The sequence below is a fragment of the Scyliorhinus torazame genome, chromosome 6 (assembly GCF_047496885.1).
Source record: "Scyliorhinus torazame isolate Kashiwa2021f chromosome 6, sScyTor2.1, whole genome shotgun sequence".
NCBI classification, from domain to species: Eukaryota; Metazoa; Chordata; class Chondrichthyes; order Carcharhiniformes; family Scyliorhinidae; genus Scyliorhinus; species Scyliorhinus torazame.
Genome location: NC_092712.1, coordinates 228,796,043 through 228,823,394, shown reverse-complemented (window position 1 = coordinate 228,823,394; position 27,352 = coordinate 228,796,043). Strand labels below are relative to the sequence as shown.

Here is a 27,352-nt window from a genome sequence, read left to right as displayed (position 1 = left end):
CCGTGGCCTGCTGGGACTGGGCCTGGTTGTTGAGCGCCTCTGCGATGTTCAGCTGGCTCTGGCCCATGGCTTCCTGTGCGACGGCAACCCTTTCCCTTGCCATGGAGGCCTGTGCCCGGATAGCCCAGGCCTTGCAGGCTCAGACCTATGCCCGACACCGTCGCCACCATGCGGTGTTGGCCTGTGTGGCATTCACGACCGGCACAATTTCCTGCTCCTGGACGCGGATGCACTCCTGCACTTGCGTCTGTAGGTGCTGGAAGCCGGCCGTCACCTTCTCACGCCCCTGGGTTCCCGACTTCATCGGGTCTATGGGTGGGCGGGTGAACTCCAGGGACCCGGGACCCGTCCGGGCGACAGGTGTATACCGGGGCTGGGCTGCCCTACCACCGTCCGGCCCCTCGGCTGCTCCTACCTCCACCTGCTGTACCGGAGAGGCTGTGTGCTGCGCACCAGTTAGTGTCCCAGATGCCTCTCCACTAACATGGCCAACCGAGGTGAGAGTCTCTGCGATGGCGGGGGTGGAGGAGATAGCTGTGACGCAACCTCTGTCTTCATTGGACCTGTGGTCGGGGGTCCCCTGGGGTGCCCTGTCCTGTCTGTCCGTTCCCTCCGTGTTGGTGTCGTGCCGTGTCCGTCTGTCCCGTGTGCTGGTGTCCGTTGTGGTCGTGTTGTGTCCGTCTGTCCTCTGTGTGCTAGTGTCCTGTGTGGTCGTGTCTGTCTGTCCCCAGTGTGCTTGTGTCCTAGGTCGTCGTGTCATCACTGGACTGGGCCGGGGAGCTGTTGTTGGAGCTGCCCTCCCCGTTGCTGCGATAGTCCCTGTGGGCTGGCGACCCTGGCGCTGGATGCGCGCCGTGTCTGCCAGATGTGCCCGGTTGGTCTGCGTCGGCTGGCCGTCCAGGTGCTGGATGCGGGCGGTGTCCGCCGGGTGCTCCAGGTCGGTCACCGTGTGGCCCTGCAACACACAATATACCATCATGGTTAGACAGGTGCAGGGGTGTGTGGTTCGCGGTATGGCTGAGGGGGGAGGGCAGAGGGGGGAGGGCAGAGGGGGGAGGGCTGAAGGGGAAGGGCTGAGGGGGGAGAGGGCCGAGGAGGGAGGGGGCCAGGCAGGGGGGGGAATCTCACTTGGTGGCACGCCCCCGACCTTGGCATTGGCAATTTCCCGGTCCTCGGGTGCACCGGCTATGTCCAGTGCCCTCTGCTCGTGCACGGTGAGCTGGCGCAGGTCAGGTTCACCCCCTCCGGTTCGGGTTCGCTCCCGTTGGTAATGGGCGCTCTTTTCCTGGGGGTGGGAGGAATTACAGCATTGTTAGGCAGTCCACTGCATGCAGTTGGGTCTATGTTGGCATGGGTGCATAGGGCACAGGGCCAACGCGGCTTGTATGGGTGGCTGCAGCCATTTGCCTCGCCTGTTGTGCACTGCGGCGCCGCGTCATTTACGTGGCGCCGAGTCTCCGACGCTGCTCCGAAGCCGTGCCCCCGTGCTTCCCGTCACGCCCCTGCTAGCACCCTTGTAGGCCAGAGAATGCCGTCTCGGAACGGGCACTGGCAGCGAGGTAAAACTCGCCCGTTTTCCCACCGGCGCCCGCACTCTGTCGCTGGAGCGGAGAATCGCGGCCAGGATCCCTGCAGTGCAAAAGGAGGCCATTCGGCCCATCATGTCAGCACTGGTCCTTGGAAAGAGCACCCTACTTCAACCCTCGCCGCCACACTATTCCCATGACCCAGTAACTCCATCTAATCTTTTGGACACTCATGGGCAATTTGGCATGGTCAATCCTGCACATCTTTGGACTGTGGGAGGAAACTGGAGCACCTGGAGGAAACCCACGCAGACACGGGGAGAAAGTGCAAACTCCACACAGACAGTCATCCGAGGCCGGAATTGAACCCGGGTCCCTGGAGCTGTGAGGCAGCAGTGCTAACCACTGTGCTACTGTGCTGCCTCTAGAGAGAAAAGTGATGGAGATTCCCACAAACGGGGATCAGGCATAGCAGGCGATTGGAGACCCCGAATGCTCAGCCTTTGGGCAGGGTGGCACCCTGACACTGCCATCCGGGCACCTTGGCACAGCCAGCTTGGCATCCTGCCAGTGCCACCCAGGCACTCTAGCAGTGTCACCTGGGTGTAAGCCTGATACTGCCAGGGTCCCCATGTAGCACTGTCAGGTTGGCAGGGGTATTGACTGGGTGCCAGGCTGTCAGTGCCATGGTGCAAGGTGGCATTTTTCCATTGCTGGGGATCGGGCCCGGGGGTGCCCTGCCCTTATGAGATGGAGTGCGGGGTCTCGAGGGTCCCCCAGCAGGTAAGTTGGGGGGTTTTGGGGGTCATGTTGGGGGATTGTCAATTTGCTGTTGTGAGACATACTAAGAAATTCATCTCCGTGCATGGCCACCATGCTGTCAGCACTCTCAATATTTTCATTGTTCGCCAGTCAGCAATCCCACAGTCTTCAGGCCTCTAAGTGAGGCAATAGACTAGCTGCGCAGATTGCCACTTTCAAAAGGCCATGACCCCGCCCTATACCATCCCTCTATGGTCAGAAGGCCTGGGCCAGAGCCATGCAGCCACCCACAACACCAAGAACAAGCCAACTCACTGCTAACAAATCACTTGAGGGGATCTCTGTCAGTACACAGCCAAGATGTTTTTCATGTGTGTGGTGTTGGGCTCTACATCCTCGCAATTATGATGTTCCAGTCACTAATCCCGAGGATCTGGAGGCCGCCTGGGAATAAGGAGACCATATATGCTGGGACATAGTGAGAGGGACCATTTTGTGAAGCTTAGTACATCCATTTCAGATACCCCATCACAAAGTCCCCATGGCCTACATAACTTCGTAAACACCAAGAGCAAAAACCTTCACTAAACTTCTTCACGCAATCAGCATTACATCAATAACAAAAAAAAACTTAATCATCCTTGTGCATCCAGTGTCATATAGATATTTTTGCTTGGCCTAATGCTTTTTACGCAGTACTACCCCAGTGACTGCAGTGTAATTGGTGCACTTTCACTGGGGGAGATGGGATATGGCCTTGAAGGATGCCCTTGAAACGGGTCTAGGCAAAGGGCCCAGCTTTGTACTGCATTAACCTGCATGGGGTGACAGTCATCTGAGTGGCTGGTTGAGCGGTAACAAGAGAGACACTGGCAGAGTGGGTCAATGAATGCTGGGCGAGGTATAATATCAGAATTTTCATGGTGAGTCCTGAGTGTTAGGGTATGTTGCTGGGTGAGTGATGGGTGCATGCTTTAATGGGCAGTTTGAGAGATGGGTGGTGTGGCTTCAACGTGTAGTTACATTCACTCACCTTGACCTCCCAGGGAAAGTCAATGCCGCCATGTATTGTATGCCTCACTCTGAGCATTAGCCACAATTTCCATGTGTTCCAATTTTCTTCAGAGACTCAGTCTTGACGGCATCCTGATCACTGGCAGGAACATGGCCTCCTTCCTAGCTGCCATCTCTCTGACTAGTATGTCCAGGGCAGCATCACTGAAGAAGGAAGCTTTTCCTGGTGTGCAATTCTCCTCCTCCTTCAGTGCTAAAATCAGCTTTATAATAATAATAATCTTTATTATTGTCACAAGTAGACTTACATTAAGTTACTGTGAAAATCACGTAGTCGCCACATTCCGGCACCTGTTCGGGTACACCGAGGGAGAATTCAGAATGTTCAATTCACCTAACAAACATGACTTTCAAGACTTGTAGTCGGAAAACGGAGCACCCGGAGGAAACCCACATCGTCACGGGGAGAACGTGCAGATTCCACACCGACAGTGACCCAAGCCGGGAATCGAACCTGGGATCCTGGCGCTGTGAAGCAACAGTGTGCTACCGTGCCGCCCATATTCCGCAGTGTACTGCTGCAACTTTCCTTTTTTACAGTACGAAATCTTACAACACCAGGTTAAAGTCCAACAGGTTTGTTTCGATGTCACTAGCTTTCGGAGCGCTGCTCCTTCCTCAGGTGAATGAAGAGGTCTGTTCCAGAAACACATATATAGACAAATTCAAAGATGCCAAACAATGCTAGGAATGCGAGCATTAGCAGGTGATTAAATCTTTACAGATCCAGAGATGGGGTAACCCCAGGTTAAAGAGGTGTGAATTGTCTCAAGCCAGGACAGTTGGTAGGATTTCGCAGGCCAGATGGTGGGGGATGAATGTAATGTGACATGAATCCCAGTTCCCGGTTGAGGCCGCACTCATGTGTGCGGAACTTGGCTATAAGTTTCTGCTCGGCGATTCTGCGTTGTCGCGGGTCCTGAAGGCCGCCTTGGAGAACGCTTACCCGGAGATCAGAGGCTGAATGCCCTTGACTGCTGAAGTGTTCCCCGACTGGAAGGGAGCATTCCTGCCTGGTGATTGTTGCGCGATGTCCGTTCATTCGTTGTCGCAGCGTCTGCATGGTCTCGCCAATGTACCACGCTTCGGGACATCCTTTCCTGCAGCGTATGAGGTAGACAACGTTGGCCGAGTCGCACGAGTATGTACCGCGTACCTGGTGGGTGGTGTTCTCACGTGTAATAGTGGTATCCATGTCGATGATCTGGCACGTCTTGCAGAGATTGCCATGACAGGGTTGTGTGGTGTCGTGGTCACTGTTCTGAAGACTGGGTAGTTTGCTGCACACAATGGTTCGTTTGAGGTTGCGCGGTTGTTTGAAGGCAAGTAGTGGGGGTGTGGGGATGACCTTGGCAAGATGTTCATCATCATCAATGACGTGTTGAAGGCTGTGAAGAAGATGGCGTAGTTTCTCCGCTCCGGGGAAGTACTGGACGACGAAGGGTATTCTGTCGGTTGTGTCCCATGTTTGTCTTCTGAAGAGGTCGGTCCGGTTTTTCGCTGTGGCGCGTTGGAACTGTTGATCGATGAGTCGAGTGCCATATCCCGTTCGTACGAGGGCATTCCGAGCATTGTTTGGCATCTTTGAATTTGTCTATATATGTGTTTCTGGAACATACCTCTTCATTCACCTGAGGAAGGAGCAGCGCTCCGAAAGCTAGTGACATCGAAACAAACCTGTTGGACTTTAACCTGGTGTTGTAAGACTTCGTACTGTGCTCACCCCAATCCAACGCCGGCATCTCCACATCATGGTTTCCTTTTTTAGGCACTGCACCTTTGAAAAGGAAGGGTTACCTGGAGCACGTGGCTTCTTCACAATGCTACATGATCCCCTGTGGTGTGTAGAGGAAGCTGGAAGTTCAGTGAAGTCCAGAGCAGTATGATAACCACACATGGCTACACTGCATTCAGGAAAAGGAAGTTGGTAAATGAATTTTATGTGCTGCCCACCTCATTTGCAATGGATATATGCATACCACAACTTGCAGCAACTGAATTTCTAGTCCCCTATTTCTGTAGTGAGTAGTTAATTCAGCAGGGACTCGGGCACACACTTCTAGCACCTTGGTCTTTGTACCTCAATGTCACACCATAATACACATTTTTCATTGGTTGGGCATATTGTTTCTCCATATTAGAAACAACATTTTCTTTAAGAGTACCCAATTCTTTTTTTCCAATTAAGGGACAGTTTAATAATAATAATAATCTTTATTAGTATCACAAGTAGGCTTCCATTAACACTGCAATGAAGTTACTGTGAAAATCCCCAATTTAGCGTGGCCAATTCACCTTCCCTACACATCTGTTTGGGTTATGGGGGTGAAACCCATGCAGACACTGGGAGAATGTGCAAACTCCACACGGACAGTAGGCCTGGATCGAACCTGGGACCTCAGCGATATGAGGCAGCAGTGCTTGCCACTGTGCTGCTCAGAGAAACAACATTTTCAAGGCATTTACAGAGTGGGGGAGACAGGGCCATGAGATTTCCAGGGGATTTTAGACAATAATATTGTTTCTCTCAAGGGTTACAGCAAATCCCCTGCCCAATCTCCAAACAGGTTGAGAGAACCTCAATGGAATTTCAGGAGCTAGGTCAGCATCTAATTTTCAAGAGAAGTGGTATATCGGCAGACCTATGTGAACAGGAGTTGATGTCAGCTGATTTTTGGCACGTAAGTGTGACATTTGCCACATCACTTGTGCAAAATAATTAGGAGGTGACCAAAGTCTGAGAATTCATGCAAAAACCTCGTCGAATTTTGGAATTTTTCAGATTTCCGAATATGATGTGCATTTATTTTAAATATAAATTTAGAGTTTCAATTATTTTTTTCCAATTAAGGGGCAATTTGGCGTAGCCAATTCACCTACCCAGCACATCTTTGGGTTGTGGGGATGAGACCCACGCAAACATGGGGAGAATATGCAGACTCTGCACAGACAGTGATCCGGGGTCGGGATCGAACTCGAGTCCTCAGCGCCATGAGGCAGCAGTGCTAACCACCGCATCACCTTGCCACCCATGGAATATAATGTGCATCTGCAGCGGCTTGGGACCTGCCCATGTGCAGCGTGTATTGGGACCTGCACGTGCGTGGCATGCATTGTGACCGGCGCATGTGTGGCACGATTTGGGACCTGGGACCGTCGCACATGTGGCGCGGGTTGGGACATGCGCACGTGCGGTGCTGGTTGGAACTTTCCAGAGACTTATGGGTTTTCCCACTCTTGACGTCACGTCGACACTCGAAACAGAAGTGTGGATTTCAGAATGTTTCGATTTCTGGAATTTCAAATAAGAGATGTTCAAATTGTACCGTTGTATCTTTTTTTGGGTCTGCATAATTAATGTCACCTTCATGCATGTTTTGCGGCAGTGCGGGGTGGTTACAATGAGAAGTCCGACTGACGATCGGTGGGAAAATAAAATCCCGTCGTCAGTGAATGGCGAGCAGCCGAGGGACACGTGGCTGGCGGACTGGAGAATCCTGCCCAATGTATGCTTGCTGCACGGAAATTATTCTTTTAAAATCCTGTGCATCATTTATTAACCAAACCAAATGTTCTCTCTTTGTAGATATGCCTAAACCCCCAGAAGCAGATATATATATTCTACCAGATGAGTATGGATTCTTGCCCAGAAACAAACGTTCCTTGTTTAAGACCCGAAAGAATGTAAAGCTTAATGTGGAAACCTTAGTCGTGGTAGACAAGAAAATGATTGAAAACCATGGCAATGAAAACATCACGACATACGTGTTAACTATACTAAACATGGTAAGGCTGAGGAAACAAATATATTTAATTCGAATCAACCTTGTGTTTATAGTGGCAAAAAGGTTGTGCAATATTTTTGTCATAACATCCCTTTACAATTTGGGAACAGTATTTTAAGGAAGTTGCAATGTATTTTGTAATTACATTGTAACTGTTCTAATGTGCCTGCAAATTCAAGCTTGAGGCACTGAATACTAATGAAGAACGGCTTTTCGTAAGTCGTTCTGCTCCTTCAGTGAAAGGGAGATGTTTTCACCTTTTGTTGTTTAGTCAGTGAACTGACCGTTGGAACTAAACATACTCAGGAGGTCAGGTAGCATCTGTGTGAAGAGAAACAGAGTTAATATTTCAGGTCAATAACTTTCATCAGAACTGGAAAACGTGAGACATGTAATAGTTTTCAAGCATGTTAAGGGGGGATGTGGAAAAAGAATAAAAGGGAAAGTCTGTGATAGGATGGAAAGCAGTAGATGTTAAATGACAACGTGTTGGTGGTACAGGGCCAAAGGGAGTGGTGACGTGACCAGCAAATACACAAAAGATGCATTTAGATCAGTGTTGTCCAATGCTCTTGTCACTCACTACATGCGACGAATCGTACACAGACATGTGGTGCATGGATGCCCTTCATCTTTGGAGCTTGACAATACCGCATTGTGTTAAGTTGAAGTGGTGGAGGTGTGGTGAATGTATTGCTGTAACAATTCACCATGTACATATCTGTATTACGCTGTTGCCCATGTGGGTTCCACCTATGGACCATTGTCAGGTATAACCTATGATGTAGCATGTTGGGGCCTGTGTGGGCTCCGCCCCTGGCTCCACCCCTTGAGGGGAGATATAAAGTACAGTCTCCCTGTAGGTAGCTCCCACTAACAGATCAGTCGCAGGCAGGCACTGTTCTAGTTGATTAAAGCCACAGTTTACATCTACTCCTGGTTTCATGTGAATTGATGGTCGCATCAGGAAGTGAGTAAGGCTGAGTCGCTGGCTGAGTCGGTTCCTAATTGTGTATGGAAGAATCAACCACATTGTTAGACAAAAGTCTGATATCAGTCAGGTTGCAACCATGTTAATCAGATTATTTTTCAGGTTTCCAAAGACTTGGAAGCTGAAGGGCTACTTGCTCACTGAAACAAGAAAAATAGTCTGCCATTTGTTCCCTTCTCTGTTCTTGTTCTTTAAATGACAATACATTTAGATCTGCAGGACAGCATTTTGAACTGCTGCGAAAGCACATCCGGCCTACAGGGGTCCATTTGCTCTAAATTTAATTGGGCAATCTAATTACACAAGGTGGGAACTGAAGAACTTTGTTGTCTTCAGCTTGTATTTTACGGTTTTCGCAAAATGTTGCGATGTGTGACCTACAGACAGCACTACATCGTGATGTGCAAATCTTGCTCACTGGACATGTGCAGCAATATCTAAATGTATTCAGCCTTTATCTTAATTGAACTGTTGAAGCAAACTACTGAAAGGAATAGGGTGCTGTTGGCGTAAAAGGCGAGATTACAGGAGGTTGGCCATGACACAAATGTCTGTTAAATATCTGACGCCGTGTTTGATAATGGCAGGTGACATAACAAAATCAAAGCAAAGGCCGGAACACAAAAGCTAAAAAGTAGAGACCTGTCTATTCGTTTCTCTCCCTGAGTCTCCGAGTATATTGGGCACTGGTAGGGAGTAGTCCGGGAGTGACGAGCCTGGCCAAAGGGGAGGCACTATTGAGCAGGCCGGAACCGCGCACGGCCGCTGCAGGCCGCCGCCGTACGCATGCGGCCACAGGCCCGACAATTCTCTGGCCGTATCGGCAGCTAGAGCCGGGTGCTCTACGCTGCCTGCCTACTAGCCCCCCCCACCAAACGGAGAATCGGGGGCCATTTTGTGTCGAGTTTTCGGTCATAAAACGCCACCGTTCCCACGCCGGCATCAGGGCATAGTCTCCAAATCGGAGAACCCAGTCCCTCGCCTCTGATAAAATAAAGATTGTTTACCCTGAAAGTAATTTGTGTGTTTGAAATAAACCAGAGCACACTTTGAGAAACAGAACGCTTCAGTTAATCGATTGTCACCACTCTTTGTATACAGCAGGCTTCCTTTTTGGAGCAATTGGATTATAAAATCCTTTTGAAGCTGTTATTTTTGGCTCGGGTAGTGATTGTATCAGACTTTATTGCTGATAGTTTAAAATCTCAAACCTATTTTGTGCATATATTTTGTTAATGTTCACTTATTTGATAACATATGGTGACTTAATTGCCATAAGTTTGGCGAGCATCCAAATATTCAACAACGTTAATCTAGAGGAGGTGTGAATGGGAGAATGATGAACAGCTGCCATTTGAAAATAAAAACAAGAGAAAAACAAGAGTAAAATAGTTAAGGGGCAGGATTCTCCATTGCGAGTCCACCATGCTGCTGCTGTCGGCGAGGAAGGAGAATTTGGAGCTCAGTCAAATTCTCATTCATGCAGTGGGAATGGAAAATCCCGTCAGAGTGAAGGTACGGAGAATCAAAATCAAGACTGAAGCATTTGCTACATTCTTCAGCCAGAAGTGCCAAATAGATGATCCATCTCTGCCCCCTCTGGAATCCCCAGCATCTCAGATGCCAGTCTTCAGTCACTTTGAGTCACTTCACATATCATGAAATGGCTGAAGGCACTGGATACTGCAAAGGCTATGGGCCCCAGCAATATTCTGGCAATAGTATTGAAGCCTTGTGCTCCAAAGCTTGCCGTGCCAGTAGCTACGCTGTTCCAGTACAACTACTACACTGGCATCTACCCAGCAATGTGAAAAATTGTCCAAGTATGTCCTGTAGGCAAAAAGGAGGAAAAATCCAAATGGCCGATTGCCACCCATCAGTCTATTGTTGATCATCAACAAAGTGTTGAAAGGTGTCATCAACAGTGCTATCAAGCGGCACTTTCTCAGCAATAACGTACTTACAGATGCTCAGTTCAGGTTCTGCCAGGGCCGCTCAGTTCCTGACCTCATTAAAGCCTGGATTCAAACATGGACAAAACAACTGAACTCCAGAGGTGAGTGTGACTGCCCTTAACATCAAAGCAGCATTTGACCAAGTTTGGCATCAAGAAATCCTAATAAAATTAGATTCAATGGGAATTGGGTGGTAAAACTCTCCACTGGTTGGGATCATACCTTACACAAAGGAAACTGATTATGTTTGTTCGAGGTCAAGCATCTCAACTCCAGGACATCACTGCAGGAGTTCCTCAGGGTAGTGTCCTGCTTCATCTTTAGCTGCTTCATCAATGATTTTCCTTCAATCATAAGATCAGAAGTGGGGATGTTTGCTGAATGTTTGCCACAATTCACAACTCCTCAAACTCTATAGCAGCCCATATTCAAATGCAGGAAATCCTGGACAATATCCAAGCACCCAAGCTTGGGCTGACACGTGGCAAGTAACATTTGAACCCCACAGGTGACAGAAGAATGACCATCTCCCCATGACATTCAATGGCATTACCATTGCTGAATCCCCCACTATCCTGGGGGTTAGCATTGACCAGAAACTGAACTGGGCTAGCCATATAAATATTGTCTACAAGAGCAGGTCAGATGCTAGGAACCCTATGACAAATAACTCACTTCCTAACTCTCCAAAGCCTGTCCACCATCTACAAGGCACAAGTCAGGAGTCTAACGGAAAACTCTCCACATGCCTGGATGATTGCAGCTCCAACAACATTCAATATGCTCGACACCATCCAGGACAAAGCAGCCCCCTTGACTAGAGCCCCGTCCTCAAGCATATCGCTGTCTCCACTGACACACAGTAGCAGAGGCATGTACCATCTACAAGACACACTCCAAGGCTACTTATACAGCATCTTCCAAACCCATGACCACTACCATCTAGAAGGACGAGGGCAGCAGATACAGGGGAACACCACCATCTGATGTTCCCCTCCCAAGTTACTCACAATCCTGACTTCACTATCGCTGGGTCAAAATCCTAGAATTTAATTGCTAATAGCACTGAGGGTGCACCTACATCACATGGACTGCCGTGGTTCAAGAAGACACTCACCAGCACTTCTTGAAGGCAATTAGAGATGGGCAATAAATATTATCCTAACCATCGATGTTCACATTCCATGAATTAATTTTAAAAAGTGAAATCAAAAACTGTAAAGAAAAACAAAACTAACTGGGAACATAGGTTGGAGTCGAAAATTGTTGAGTTCAGTGTTGAATGTAGAAGGCTGCAGAATGGCTAATTGGAAAGTGAGGCGCTGTCCCTCGAGCTTCGGTTGAGCTTCATCGGAACACTGCGGGAAGCTGAGAATGGAGAGATCAGCAAGAGGGTAAGGTGGAGAAATGAAGGGACAGGCAATCTGAATCTCGGCATTATGTTTGTAAACTCAATGGAGGTGTTCTGCAAAGTGGCCACCAAACCGGCATTTGGTCTCCCCACGTGGAGCAGCGAATATGGTGTACTAACTCGGAAGAGATACAAATAAATCACTGTTTCACGTTGAAGGAGTGTTTGGGTCCTTGGATAGTTAGGAGGGAGGAGATAAAAAGGCAAGTGTTGCACCTCTGGTGCTCGCATGGAAGGTGCCTTGGGAAGGGGAGGATGTGTCATTTGTGATTGAAGTAAGCATCAGATTGTGCAGAAATGATGTTGAATGGTCAATTGAATATGGAGGATGGTGGGGTGGAAGGGAAAGATAAGGGGAACCCTATCATGGTGCTGGGAGGGAGAGGTGATGAGAGGGCAGACATGTGGGAAATGGAGCGCAGATGGCTGAGATCCTTTTCAAACACAGTGGGAGGGAGCCCTTGGTCAAGGAAAAGGACGTACCAGAAGTTCTGGTATGGAATGTTGCATCATCACATCAGAGGAAACTGAGCCGGAGAAACTGGGAGAATCGAATGGAGTCCTTGGAGGAAGCGGGGTGTGAGGAAGTGTAATCAAATTGGGGTGTCAGTGGGCTTACAGAAAATATTTGTTGATGGCTTATCCCCAAAATTGGAGACCGCGAACCCAAGGGCCCAACGTCACTATAAGAGCATAATTGCATAGCTGTCCAGCAGACCATCAAATGTTAATCGTGGAAGTGTTCACATTTGAGTCTGTAAAGTATTTGAGCTTCTCAGCAGATTACCTTGAGTTTTTGACATTGTACTTAAGTAGATCTTGCATGACGAAACAAGTACCTAGTACTTTGACCTTCTGCAAAATGCTTGAGTGATTGGATCAAAACATTTCAACACTTCAATATCAGACATTCAAAATAGAAAATAGCATGGTGTCTCCAGTTATGACATCAACTGTGATAGTAGTGGTCTTCTGTGATTAAAGGTATGTTGATGTAATGAAAATCCTTGGAGCAAGTAACATCAAACGGTTCGCTTCTTGCATCTGATGTGGTGTGCAAATCTGTGGTTCTGTAACTAAAAACTGAACATTCTGAATATCTAGATGCAGCTTTAGCTGGCATGCTTATACTAGCTTTCAGATATTGACAAATGATTTCCCCATAATAATTTAAAGGTGACAATCAGTCCTACGTGAGGAGACATCGTAACTTCCGCTTCAAAGTTATTTTTTTTAACTGTTCATTTTGTCATTTAAAAAAATCGTTCGTGGGAGTTATGTGTGACTTGAATTCAGTAGGTTTTTATCAAGATTTTAAAAAGTGGGCCATAATGTCCGAGCTCCAGGACAATGTATCTTGGGGTGGGGGTGGGGGAGGAGTACCCCAAAGATGCACTGAGGAATAATTCCCTCTCCCCCACCACCTGAGGTTCCCAGATAAGGATCCAGCTAGTGCCGTAGAAAATGGGGCATGACTTACTTACCTTCGACGCTAGGTCCCGGGGACGTGCTGCGCTGCCCAGATCTCGCCAGCTTGAGTCAGAAAGTCGGACGAGATTAAAAAGTCAGTTGAGATAGGAGTGGCTGGATTTTCAGGGAAGAATTTTCTTGTGGAGTGGCAAACCGACTCAGTTGCCACTCCATCGGGAGTTTACCGCCCACTTCAGTGCTGCTTATGGTTTTTAATATGTGCTTGTAGTATTCCATCAATTAAGTATAAATTTTCTGACAACTAAGAGATAAACCTGAAAATAATTTTTTGCCTCTTTCAAGGTGTCCACCCTGTTCAAAGATGGCACGATAGGAGGCAACATAAATATTGTAATAGTTGGGATTGTCCTGCTGGATGAAGATCAGGTATCCATTTTGAATTAAATTGTATAATGTGACATTATTGAATTTAACTACATCAGTGATAATATACAGTTAAATTGTACAAATGAGATGATTTACAGGGAACAATCTGAGACTATACCAGTCTATTCGCAACTTTGGTATCAGATTTAACCCCGAGTTGAGCTTCCAACTCCATATTCACACTGTCACTAAGACTGTCTTTTTGTAGCTGTGTAACATCGCCCAGCCTCACCCCTGTTTCAGTTAATCTGCTGCTGAAACCCCATTCATCCCCTTGTTCATAGATTAGCATAGAATTTACAGTGCTGAGGGAGGCCATTTGGCCCATCGAGTCTGCACCGGCCCTTAGAAAGAGCACCCTACCAAGCCCACACCTCCACTTTATCCCCACAACCCCACTTAACCTTTTTGGACCCTAAGGGCAATTTAGCATGGCCAATGTACCTAACTCGCACATCTTTGGACTGAGGGAGGAAACCGGAGCATCCGGAGGAAACCCACACAGATACAGGGAGAACGTGCAGACTCTGCACTGCCAGTGACCCAAGCCAGGAATCGAACCTGGGACCCTGGAGCTGTGAAGCAACTGTGCTAACCACTATGCTACCGTGTTACCTCTACTCTTGACCATTGCAACACATTCCTGGCTGGTCTCCCAGATTCCATCCGCTATAAACTAGAAGTCATCAAAAACTTGGCTGCCTGTGCCCTAAGTCACAGCATAGGCTGTTCACCCATCACCTCTTTGTTTACTGACCAACATTTGCTCCTGGTCAGGCATGCCTTGATTTTGAAAATCTCATTCTTGCTTTTAAATCCCTTCATGACCTCTCTCCTCCCTATCGCTGTAATTTTCTCCAATACAGTTCTCTTGAGTTATCTGCGCTCATCCAATTCTGGCCTCCTGAGCATCTCTGGTTTTAATTGCTCCACCATTGATAACCATACATTCCGTTCCCCCGGAACTAGTCTCTGGAATACCCTTCCTTCACCCTTCTGCCTCTCTAGCTCACTTTCCTCGTTTACAACACTTCTTAAAAGGTACCTCTTTGATGAAGCATTTGGTCATCTGACCTAATGTCTCCTACGTGGCTGATTGTAATTTGTTTTATAATGCACCTGCAAAGTGCCTTGGGACATTTTACTACATTAAAGATGCTAAAAGAGTACAAATTGTTGTTACAGTCAACTCCGCTTTCGATTCAGTTAGATCACAGTAACAGTGCTCTTCATAAAATGTTTAAAGCCTTAGACCTACATTCCCCAAGTTTAATTTTTCGTGACATTCATCGCAGAATGTCAAATATGCATCCACTGTCTGGATTTAACTTTGTCTTAATTTGCTGTCTTTGCAATTGCCATTAGCCTGCTGGATTTAACTTTGTCTTGATTTGCTGTCTTTGCAATTGCCATTAGGAATTTCAGGCAAGGCCAGTTTGCATAATCCAGCACTTGTCTTAAAATCACAAAATGATCAGCACATTCATCCTTTCATGAAGCACTGAACCATTCGATGAACCACAAAGGACTGTCTAGCCAGCTCTATTGCCTCTCATTATTATTTATTTGATCTTTCACAATGTTTTCATTTAATAGCCCAAGATGCAAGGGCCAATTTGTGATCTCCTTTGAACATTTTTTCCCCGCCTTTGTCTTTTTGTTCTGCAGCCGGGTCTTTTAATAAATCACCACGCAGACCGCACTTTGAACAGCTTCTGTCAGTGGCAGTCGGGATTGGTGGGCAAGGATGGTAATCGTCACGATCATGCCATTCTGCTGACAGGCCTTGACATTTGCTCTTGGAAGAATGAACCTTGTGATACTTTAGGTGACCTCATTAAATGGTTTTAAAATAGAACATTACAAAAAGTATTCTGATGCGAATTGTGACAAAATTATCTGTTTAATATGTAACGTTGAGCAGGTGAATTTATTTATAATTCTCAATTCCAGGGTGTTCTGCAAACTGTTGCACGATATTCCCAGTTTCTCAAACCGATCTGCTCAAAATGTTTTGTGTCATTTTGTATTATCTTCAGTGGTTTTGGTATTGATGTTTGAAAGGCAGAACACAAGAGAGAGTAGCAGCAAGTGAAATAAACCACAAAATCCTTGATCAATGTGAAGATTATGAAGAAAACTCCTATCTGCATTTGGGCCATTAATAAAATAGCTCAAAACTTCAGTCATGTCAATCATGGTTATCTTTCAATAGCATGATCCACTCCTCCCCTATCCATTATTTATTTCACCAAATAATGTGTTTCACATCATTTTATTTCTGTGACTGATATTTTTGTAGCATTATCACTGGTGCTATTGCACAACAGTGAAATGGAAATTCATGCTAAATCCGCATCATTAAAAGTAAATGTCGAAACAGTCCCAGAGGACAGTAGGCTGCTCTTCCCTTTGAGAACTGACTGATGGTGATTTAACCTGAGTGTCACCACACCTCAGGTGAGGGGCAGGGTTATGAAGGCGGGGCCTTCATGAATAACCTACCACTATGTTAACTGCGCAACCTGGAGTCAACGTACGTCACCCATGAATTACCGGAATCAGCTGGTATGGGAATTGAACCTGTGCTGTTGGCGTCGCTCCACATTACTGGTCAGCAATCTAGCCTCCCAGTTAAACAATACAGCAGTTGCAATATGGAAAATGATATTGATATCCCTGCATTTTACCTAGTAAAGGCATTGTAATACCCTTCTGTGTGAGATGTACCTGAATTTTGAGTCCTCTCCAGTAAAATAGTTCAGTTATGCACCAATCCTCCAATAGTCCATTCTATCATAGGCTTTAAGTGCAGAATGCAAATGTTGCAGCAACAGTGACCCCTGTTCATGCTGACTTACATTGGCTCCTGGTTAAACAATGCCTTGCTTTTTAAAATTCTCATCTTTGTCTTCAAATCCCTCCATGACTGTGCCCTTCTCTATCTCTGTAATCTCCTCCAGCCCCATAAATCATCTCGGCCTACCTGTGCTCATCTGATTGTGGTTCTTGAACTTCCTCGATTTTAATTGCTTCTCCATTGGTGACCTTGTGGCATATGAACACAAGGGACGTGATTCTCCGACCTCTCGCCGTGTCGGAGAATCGCCGGGGGCTGGCGTGAATCTCGCCCCCGCCGTGTCCCGAATTCTTTGCTACCAGAGAATCGGCGGGGGTGGGAATCGCGCCGGTCGGCGGGCTCCCCTCGGCGATTCTCCGGCCTGCAATGGGCCGAAGTCCCGCCGCTGTCAACCCTCGACAGCCGGCGTGGATTGAACCACCTACCTTACCGGCGGGAGCAGGCGGCACGGGCGGGCTCTGGGGCCCTGGGGGGATCGCGGGGCGATCTGGCCCCGGGGGGTGCCCCCATGGTGGCCTGGCCCGCGATCGGGGCTCACCGATTGGCGGGCGGGCCTGTGCCGTGGGGGCATTCTTTTTCTTCCGCCTTCACCATGGTCTTCACTATGGCGGAGGCGGGAGAGACCCCCTCCACTGCACATGCGCGGGGATGCCGTGAGCGGCCGCTGACACTCCCGCGCATGCGTCGCCCGGCGAAGTCCTTTCTGCGCCGGCTGGCGTGGCGCCAAAGGCCTTTCCCACCAGCCGGCGGGGCGGAAATCACTCCGGCGCGGGCCTAGCCCCTCAAGGTAAGGGCTTGGCCCCTAAAGGTGCGGAGACGCGACGCCGGAGTGGTTCCCGCCACTCCATTACGCCGGATTCCCCCGCCCCGCTGGGTAGGGGAGAATCCCGGCCCGAATATAAGAAATACTTGCATGCTTAAGATCCTGTTACTTTGCTATTATTGTTCAGAAATCTATTCTTGTTTTGCAGTACCTGTTAGAAATCAAACAAGACTGTGCTTATGGAATGCGCTTGAAGTTAAATGTAAAGGGTAGCGCATAACTCTAAATTCTAGCCCTCTGTTTCACACATTGAAACCATAAAATAATTTACAGTACAGAAAGAGACCACTCTATGAAGTAATCCAGTCCGTCCCATTTCCTTCTGGTCTCTAGCTCCTTCGCCCTGAAAGTTTATTTCCTTCAAGTGCCCACCCAATTTCCTTTTGAAATCATTGATCATCTCTACTTCTGCCATCCTCGTGCAGAGTTTCCGAATCATAAATAATTAAGATAAAATTATATCACGCCAATGAAATGAGGAAAGTAACACGATTCAAAAATCGAGGCAGATGTACATGCCATACATGTGCTGTCATAATATGGATTGCATTTTCCTTTGTTTGCTAACATTAATGATAAAATATAAGAAAAATCTGCTTATACTCTCATTATCCCATTTGTAAACATTTTTAAAAACTGGCGGGATCGTCTGAGCCATCTAAATTATCGCCGCATTAAATGTCTCACTTTGTGCACAGCTGAATTTTATTCCAAAAATCTTCAATATAAATGTAAGAATCTCATATGTTAGCATAGATCGTGAATCTAACTTTTGCCCATACTCCTAAAGTTGTACCTGGAGTGCACAGATGTTGAGCATGTTCATGCTTAGACTTGTCTTAATTTCTTCTGCTTGGTAAGAGGTTGTTAAGATGTAATTAAACTACGTCCCAAAATATTTCTATTCGACTTCAAAGCAGAAAAGGCACGTATAATACTTGCTCTTAAGGAGATATCTTTACTGTACATGATCATCAAAACACTTTAAATCTCTTTCATCTCCAAGACTTCTTTCTTCACTTCAGGGCTGAATTCCACTGTTTTTAATAAACTGGGGTAGTGCAGTGGAAGTAATGTGAAGGTGTAAAATAACCTGGAAGACAGATCAACCCATGGCACTCTGCACAAGTGAATATATTAGTCTGGATTTATAGAGCCCCAGGGAGCATGCTAAGAGGTTGTGATGTAGGGATGGGTGTGGGGAAGGGCCAGTGTCCCTTAAAGGAGTAAATTCCGGAAGTCAGGCAATTAACAGCTTGCTGCACGTAACATGCTGTTTGGGCTTCCATGACCATCCAAGGCAGGGTTGGCTCCCTGACTTTCTACCCAGTGGACAGGACAACCATTCCTCTGTAAAATCCTGACCATGGAGTGGCATGGAATTGGAGATAACCTGAAAAATTGGTTCTCCACTTGCTCCAAGCACCATGACGCGGGGACCCTCTGAACGTACCAAGGCCATTTGTTGTGTTTCTGTAATACCATATAATGTAGGTATTCTTCCTTTCAATGCCTGTAAATCATCATTGAACCAAAACAGAGAAGAGGGAAATGGGTGGAGGTCAGTTCTTTCCCATTGCATTACCTTGGAATTTCCTCAGACTTTGCAGCAAACCTGTGTACCTGTAGGAGACGCGGGTCTGGTGTTTTTATTTTTCTAAGGCAGGAAAAGACATTCATGGCCTCCCACCTCATTTTATGCTGCGTTCAACAGAAGAACCAATCAAAAACTAGCACTAATGCCTGGCCTAAGCACCTAATCAGAGAATTTGCAAAATTAAGATGGCTGGCTGATGATGCACCCCCCACCCCCCCAACAACAATTTGAGACACTTGAATCCTTCTGGATGCTACCCTTCACTTCAGTATCTGAACCTGGAAGTGTAGTTGCAGGAAGCTGAGCTCCCCTCCTGATTTCATTTGTAGGCACTTGGCCCAGACAGGACCAAGCTTATGTCAGCATGATAGTGGAGAGGAAAAGTAAGAGCAACTGTTTCTTCACAAGGGTCGCATTCTTGAAGTTCCTGGTGGGCAAAAGTCATGTAGATTGTATCTACATAATGACTGAGAGAAAGGATTTCTCTTCATTGCTGTCTTCAAAGGGAGACCTCTTATTTCTAAACCATGTCCCTAGTTTTCATCTTCTCAACAAGAGGAAAACATTCTCCCCGGTATTCACACTATCCAGTTCCCTCAGAATCTTATGTTTCAAAAAGATCACCTCTTATTCTTCTGAGCTTGTCTTATTCTTCTGAACTCCAATTGGTAGATGTTTAATTTGTTCAATGTTTTTTCATAAAATAAGCCCTTCATCCAAGAAATCTGGGGCGGGATTCTGCCGTAATCGGCGGGGCGGGCAACTCCGGCAGGAAGGAGTGGCATGAACCACTCCGGCATCAGGCCGCCCCACAGGTGTGGAATCCTCCGCACCTTCAGGGGCTAGGCCGGCCCTGGAGTGGTTTGCGCCCCGCCAGCTGGTGCGGAAGCGGCCTGGCGCCATGCCAACCGGCGCCGAAGGGCATCCGCCGGCCGGCGCGAGTTGACGCATGTGCGGGAGCGCCAGCGTGTGCTGGCGTTATCCCCGCGCATGCGCAGAGGGCTTTGTTTCTGCACCGGCCATGACGGACCGCTACAGCCGCCGGTGCGGAAGAATAGAGTGCCCCCACGGCACAGGCCCCCCCACGGATCGGTGGGCCCCAATCGCGGGCCAGGCCACCGTGGGGGCACCTCCTGGGCCAAATCCCCCCGAGAACCCCGGTGACTGCTCGTGCCGCCAGGTCCCGCCGGTAAGGACCTACTCCAATTTACGCCAGCGGGACTGGCAAAAACCGGGCGGCCACTCGGCCCATTGAAGGCCGGAGAATCGCCGGGGGGGCGCTGCCAGCGGCCGCCGAACGGCGCGGTGCGATTCCCGCCCCCACCAAATCTCCGGCGTCGGAGAATTCGGCAGCTGGCCGGGGCGGGATTCACGCCGAACCCCGGCAATTCTTCAACTCAGCAGGGGGTCGGAGAATCCCGCCCGAGTTGGGTGAACATTCTCTGAACTGCTTCTGAAGTAATTATACATTTCTTCAAATAAAGGGACCAAAACTAAACACCACACTCCAGATATGGTTTCACTAAAGCCAATACAGTTTCAGTAAAATTCCCCACATTTATAATCTATCCCTCTTGCAATAAATGCCAACATTACATTCAGTTTTACTTGGTCATATTTTCTAGACTTTCCAACAGAATACATGAGCATAGGCATACCCTTCGATTTAAAGGATTCCGCTGGAAGGAATCTTGTTGCGGTGTTGGGGTCTTGCCTGCCGGCTGGAGAGTAGTTGGAATAAATAGAATGAATATCGAGCCAATTCAATAATGGGTGAGCAAATTACTTCATGAGATACAGTGAACGTAGAAACATTGGGCGAGATTCTCTGGTGGCGTCCGCCCGGCGAAGGAGAATCCTGCCCGAGGTCAATGGACTTCTCCATTGTCTGCTTCTCGCCTGTGGTTTTCTTGCAGCGGGCAGTGCGGAAGAATCCAACCCATAGAAAATAGGAGCATCATGAGGAGGCCATTCGACCCTGCTCCACCATATGTTATGATCATGGTTTATCATGAAATTTAATAGCCTAATCCTGCCTTCTCGCCATATGACTTTATAATCCCACTGTCTCTCAAGTCGGCACAGCCAATGGATAGCAAGAGCTTGCATTTTTATAACATTTTTTATGTAGAAAAATGTCTCAAAGATGAACAACCAGGCAAATGGAGCAAGCCATGTGATAAGAAATACTTGGGATCATGACTAAAAGCTTGGCAAAAGAGGTGGACTTGAAGGATGTGTTGAAAGGAGAGTGAAGCAGGAAGATTGTGGTGGGCTGGAATCGCGAGAATCATTCATGAGCAGAAAGTCAAGGCTGGTGCCTGGCGCCCACTGGAATGCCAGGTTCTGGTGCCTCGACAGCGACGTGAATGTGTTCTATGCCGCACGCTGGCATGGGAATACAGATTGTACAGTATATTGTTAACGGGCTGGCCCCGGTATTCTCCATGCCTCCCGCGATGCTTCGCCTCCAGCAGGGGAAATTACCGATGCAAGGTTCACTTGTGGTATTTAAAATTGGGGAACGGATGCCGTGGCTGCTGAGGGAGAGAGAGGAGATAGGACATGTTCCCAGAGGCGTGGCCATGGGCTGCCAGTCCTGCCGCTGGCCGGGTGCCCCTTTCCCCTCACCCCCACCCCAACTGGGCACCACCATGTCAGCAGGGCATCACAGAGCCCACTCAAGGGAGACACTCACAATAGATCCTCCAGAAGGGTGTCGGGCGGGGCCGCAGACCATACCACAGCCACCGGTACCCCTGCCAGAGGCCCCCGTAGTGCCAGGTGTGCTATACGGAGGGCACTGCAAGTGCTAGGAAACATGCACTAAACGCACTAGCTATGGGACTTTGTTCCCATTTTGTTAAATCTCTTGTCTATTAAACAATTGGCAAACAAAGCACAGATAATTGTGTGTTTGGGTATTATCTTTACAAATTTAGATCATTTAGAGAATGCTGAGAAGGCAAATACAGTTTACCCGTTTCAAAAGAATGCGATCTGATAAAGTGTGCATAAAGACTATTAACTTTAACATTGGCTTGGCTGATGAATCCTAGAATCCCTTTTAGTGCTGAAGTTAGAAAATAAAACAGGGAGGTTACTACACACTAATACTGATTAAATCACTCCAAGTTGTACTTGTTTTACTCCCTAGGTTTTGCTCCTATTAGTGGGATGTGTAGCAAATATCGCAGTTGTACTATCAATGAAGACACGGGACTAGGACTGGCATTTACTATCGCTCATGAGTCTGGACACAAGTAAGATCATCTGTACATTATTCAATATGTCGCATTTTTGAGTGCTTAACTGCAATAAATTAACACTAATGCACCAGGTATCAGGAACTGCCTGTAGTTTATAAAACACATTTATTAGCAAGAGCAACAATCTTAAATTGCCTGGTTAATATTTTATGAAGGAAAGTGAGACTAAAGCCTGGCATCCCTCTTTTAATGGAAATTGTGGAAATATGTAGCCTTGAAATCTGACAATTTGTGATATTTAACACTGGAAGAAATCTGGGATTGCCTCACTCTTAAAAAAGGAACTTCGCCCATGGAAGATTTGTCACTTTGGTTCTTCTGCCTCTTGTCCCAAAAGCACAATTATAGGAAGTATCATCAGCTGGAGAAGCTGAAGCTCCTGCTTTCAGAGCTTGAACAGCAGCTAGTGTCACTGTTGGCAATCCAAAGTCTGAAAGTCAGATAAATAACATGTTGCTGGAGGTGGCCACCCATGCCTTAAAGGTGTGCAGGCAGGGAGAGCTTGGGTGACCACCACTCGATGAGGACCAAGTAGGAATGCACTTCATGCAGAGTGCATCTTTCTCTTTAACCAATCTTGAACCAATGTTTATTTTAGAATATTTGTGCGAATAATGATTCTGCTGGCAGGTTAAAACTAGAGGTAGGTCCACAGCACTGCAGGGGACTCAGTTGTACAGGGTTTGCAAAGGGAAATCAGGTAAGCAATAGGGGATTCAATAGTTAGGGGAGCAGATGTGACACCTGCTGCCGCAGACATGATTCAAGGAGGGTATATTTCCATCCTTGGGCCAGGGTCCAGGATGTCACTGAGCAGCTGCAGAACATTTTAAGGGGTGAGAATGTGCAGTCTGATTTTGTGGTCCACCGACATAGGGAGAAAGAGAGATGAGGGGCGGGATTCTCTGACAGCCCCCTCCGGGTTGGTGAATCGCCGGGGGCTGGCGTGAATCCCGCCCCCGCCGTGTCCCGAATTCTCCGCCACCAGAGATTCAGCGGGGGCGGGAATCGGGCCTCGGCGGGGGCGGGAATCGCGTTGCGCCGGTCGACGGGCCCACCCCTGGCGATTCTCCGGCCCACGATGGGCCGAAGTCTCGCCACTGTCAACCCTCTCCTGCCGGCGTGGATTAAACCACCTACCTTACCGGCGGGGCAAGGCGGCGCGGGAAGGCTCAGTGGTCCTGGGGGGGCCACGGGGCGATCTGGCCCCGGGGGGTGCCCCCACGGTGGCCTGGCCCACGATTGGGGCCCACCGATCCGCGGGCGGTCCTGTTCCGTGATGGCACTCTTTTTCTTCCGCCTTCACCATGGTCTTCACTATGGCGGAGGCGGAAGAGATCCCCTCCCCTGCGCATACGCGAGGATGACGTCAGCAGCCGCTGACGCTCCGGCGCATGCGTCGCCTGGCGAAGACCTTTCGGCATCGGCTGGCGTGGCGCCAAAGGCCTTTCTCGCCAGCCGGCAGAGCGGAAACCACTCCGGCGCGGGCCTAGCCGCTCAAGGTGAGGGCTTGGCCCCTAAAGGTGCGGAGACTTCCGGGTAGGGGAGGATCCCGCCGTTTTGGCCTGGCCACTCGGCCCCATCCGGGCCTGAGAGTAGCGGGGGTGCCAGAGAATCGCAAAACGCGATTGGCAGATAATAGGCTCCGACACTCAAATCGCGGAGGGTGGCGATTACCTGATTCCAAATCACTATTCTCCATCACCTCGACAGCGGCATTAATGTGGTCTGGAACGCACACACAGTAGACACCGTTTGCATGTCATTAGCAGGCCAGACCCGGTATTCTCCGGGGCCTTCGCGGTTCCCAGCCTCCGATGGGCCGGGTTCCTGATGGCGCGGTTCACTTATACTTGTAAAAATCATCAAACCGGTGTTGTGGCTGCTGAGGGAGGGGGAGAGAGGGGGTACGGAATGTGTCCAACATCGCCACAGTTTGCTGACAGTTGTGCCGTTGTCATACAGAACCCTCGGCTTCACAAATAGAGGCATAGGGTACAAAGGTCAGGAAGTTGTGATAAAACTTGCAATACACTGGCTCAACTGGAATAGTTTGCTCAGTTTGGATAGGATGTAAAATGAAAGAGGGTAGCAACAGTAAACATGGACATGTGAGAGGCAAACACAGGAAAAATTATAATGAGCACTAAACAAGTAGCAAAGACATTAATGATAGAAAACCCAAAATAGTTTACTGAAATGGTGCAGAACCAAGAGTCCAGTGATAATGAGGAAGTTAAAGATACTGATATTGGGGAAGGAATATTACTGGAGAAATTAATGGGACTAAAAGGAAGATGTGAAGGTTTTATAGAGGAAAAGGTTGAAAAGAATGGTTCCAGGGATGAGGAATTTCATTTTTGTGGATAGATTGGAGAAGTTGGGATTGTTCTCTTTAGAAAAGAGATGGTTGAGAGGAGATTTGATAAAGGTGTTCACAATCATGAGGTGGCTGGATAAATTGGACAGGACAAAACTATTCTTGTTGGCGGAAGGGTTGAGAGCCCAGAGAACACAGCTTTAGAGTGATTGGCAAAGCAGCCAATAACAATATGAGAAAAAACCTTTCTATGCCGTTCGTGGATGTGATTTGCAACACATTTCCTGGAGGTGTGAGGGTAAGGCAAATTCAAAAGTAGCATTTGAAAAGGAATTGGGTAAGCATCTGAAGGGAAATTTTGCAGGGCGACGAGGAAAGGGTGGACAAACAGGACTAGCTAAATTGTCAAGCAAAATGCTGGTAAGTGATCAAAAGGGTCGAATGACCTCACACCGTGGGCGAAATTCTCCCAAAACGGCGCGATGTCCGCCGACTGGCGCCCAAAGCGGCGCCAATCAGATGGGCGTCCGCCGCCCCAAAGGTGCGGAATGCTCTGCATCTTTGGGGCCGAGCCCCAACATTGAGGGGCTAGGCCGACGACGGAGGAATTTCCGCCCTGCCAGCTGGTGGAAACGGCCTTTGTTGCCCCGCCAGCTGGCGCGGAAATGACATCTCGGGGCGACGCATGCGCGGGAGCGTCAGCGGTCGCTGACAATTTCCCACGCATGCGCAGTGGAGGGAGTCTCTTCCGCCTCCGCCATGATGGAGACCGTGGTGGAGGCGGAAGGGAAAGAGTGCCCCCACGGCACAGGCCCGCCCGCGGATCGGTGGGCCCCGATCGCGGGCCAGGCCACCGTGGGGGCACCCCCTGGGGCCAGATCGCCTCACGCCCCCCCCCCCCCCCCCAGGACCCCGGAGCCCGCCCACACCGCCTTGTCCCGCCGTTCAAAAGGTAGTTTAATCCACGCCGGCGGGACAGGCAATTTATCGGTGGGACTTCGGCCCATCTGGGCCGGAGAATCGAGCGGGGGGGCCCGCCAACCGGCGCGGCCCGATTCCCGCCCCCGCCGAAAATCCGGTGCCGGAGACTTCGGCAACCAGCGGGGGCGGGATTCACGGCAGCCCCCGGCAGTTCTCCAACCCGGCGGGGGGTCGGAGAATGACGCCCCGTGTAACCATTTAATGATTCTATTTCCCTCAACTACTTTCTTCATCAAAAATCTCAATGAAATTAGTCAAAAAGGTTAATAAATCAGTAGTGCTGGTTCTCTTTTATAGAATCATAAAATCCCTATAGTGGAGAAGGAGGCCATTCGGCCCATCGGGTCTGCAGCAAACCTTTGAAAGAGCTCCCTACCTCGGGCAATCACTATCACCGAACCCTACCTGGGGACCTTTTAGCGTAATCCACCTAATCTGCACACCTTTGGGCTGTGGGAGGAAACTGGAGAATCTGGAGGAAACCCAGGCAGACATGGGACAAACTGCAAACTCCACACAGGCAGTCACCCCTGCTAACCATTGCTAACCATACTTGTCCAAGTAATTGTTATTTTTCTGAATATAGTTTCTCCCCACCATCAGTATTAAACTGACTGGCCTGTAATTATAGTTGTTATTATCCACAAATCAGTCATCTCAATCATGAATATATTCAACAACTGAGCATCCACAACTCTCTGAGATAGAGAATTCCAAAGACTCATAACTCTCCTTATGGATCTCAGCCTTAAATGGCTGATGCCTTACCCTGAGGCTCGGACAATTTCTCATCCTTTGTTACACTCTCTCTAAGACAGGTATATCCTTTCTTGAGACCAAATCATATACAGAACTCCCTTTGTGGTCTTACCAAAGGCCTCATTCATATCCCCAATTCCTTTGCATTAAAGGCTAACATATTGTTTGTTTTCCTTATGTTTGCTATATCTGCATGTTAACTTTGTTCGATTTGTGTGCAGAGACACCCCCTAAATATCAACATTTCCCAATCTCTCACCGCTTTCTGTGTCTCCTGGCAAAATGGATAACTTTGTGACTTCTTCACATAATATTCCAATTGTCACATTCTTGCCACTCACCTTAACTGGTCCATATTCTATTTTTAGCCTCTTTTCATTCACTTCACAGCTTACATTCGCAGCAAACTTAGAAAAGACATTGATATAGATTAACTCGGTGAGACGAAGTATTGATCCTTATTGTGCCTGCCTAGTTACAGCTTGTCAACATGAAAATAACCCATTTATTCCTATTCTGTTTTTTTTTGTCCATCAACTAATCCTCAATCCATGCAGATATGTTACCCTCAATCTCAAATCCCTTATATTTTAACAAAACTTCTTTCGTGGCACTTCATTAAAAGTTTTTTTTGAAAGTTCAAATACACTGCATCCAATGCTTTCCCCTTATTACCCTGCTGGTTGCATTCTCAAACAACTCTAATAGGTTTACTGGGGTGGCACGGTAGCACAGTGGTTAGTACTGTTGCTTCACAGCTTCAGGGTCCCAGGTTTGATTCCTGGCTTGGGTCACTGTCTGTGCGGAGTCTGTACGTTCTCCTTGTGTCCGAGTGTGTTTCCTCCGGGTACTCAAGTTTCCTTCCACAGTCCAAAGATGTGGAAATTAGGTGGATTGGCCATGTTAAATTGCCCTTTGTGTCAAAAAAAAATGTTTGCTGGGGTTACTGGGTTACGCGGTTAGGGTGGAGGTGTGGGTTTAAGTATGGTGCTCTTTTCAAGGGCCGATGCAGACTCGATGGGCCGAATGGCCTCTTTCTGCACTGTAATTTTATGCTTACACGTTCTATGATTTTTCTTTCATAATATTGTTTTGGTGCTGCCCAATTGTATCATGATTCTCGAAATGGCCTGTTACAATACGGCTAAGAATACATTGCTGCATTTTCTCTGTTGCTGATATTGGATTTGCTGGCTTATTGGTCCCTGTTTTCTCTCATATTTGAACAGTGAAGTTATATTTTCTGTCTTCCAATCCACTGGGACCATTCTACAATTAGAATTGTTGAAGATTAAAACTGATTCATCCGTTTCTGAATTAGCATCTTCCAGTCCTATTAATTTCTCCAGTAATATTTCTTCACCCATCTGAATCTCTAACTT

The 27,352-nt window shown here is 48.0% G+C and overlaps 1 protein-coding gene across 1 annotated transcript in view; it reads left to right on the top strand.

The window, feature by feature from the left end:
• Positions 1–27,352, top strand: part of adamts16 (ADAM metallopeptidase with thrombospondin type 1 motif, 16) — a 359,351-nt gene that overhangs the window by 102,245 nt on the left and 229,754 nt on the right. Inside the window, exons 5-8 of the mRNA XM_072509492.1 lie at positions 6,949–7,148; positions 13,278–13,361; positions 15,030–15,189; positions 21,799–21,904. Coding sequence (XP_072365593.1) covers positions 6,949–7,148; positions 13,278–13,361; positions 15,030–15,189; positions 21,799–21,904 — 550 coding nt within the window. The remainder of the gene's footprint in view (positions 1–6,948; positions 7,149–13,277; positions 13,362–15,029; positions 15,190–21,798; positions 21,905–27,352) is intronic.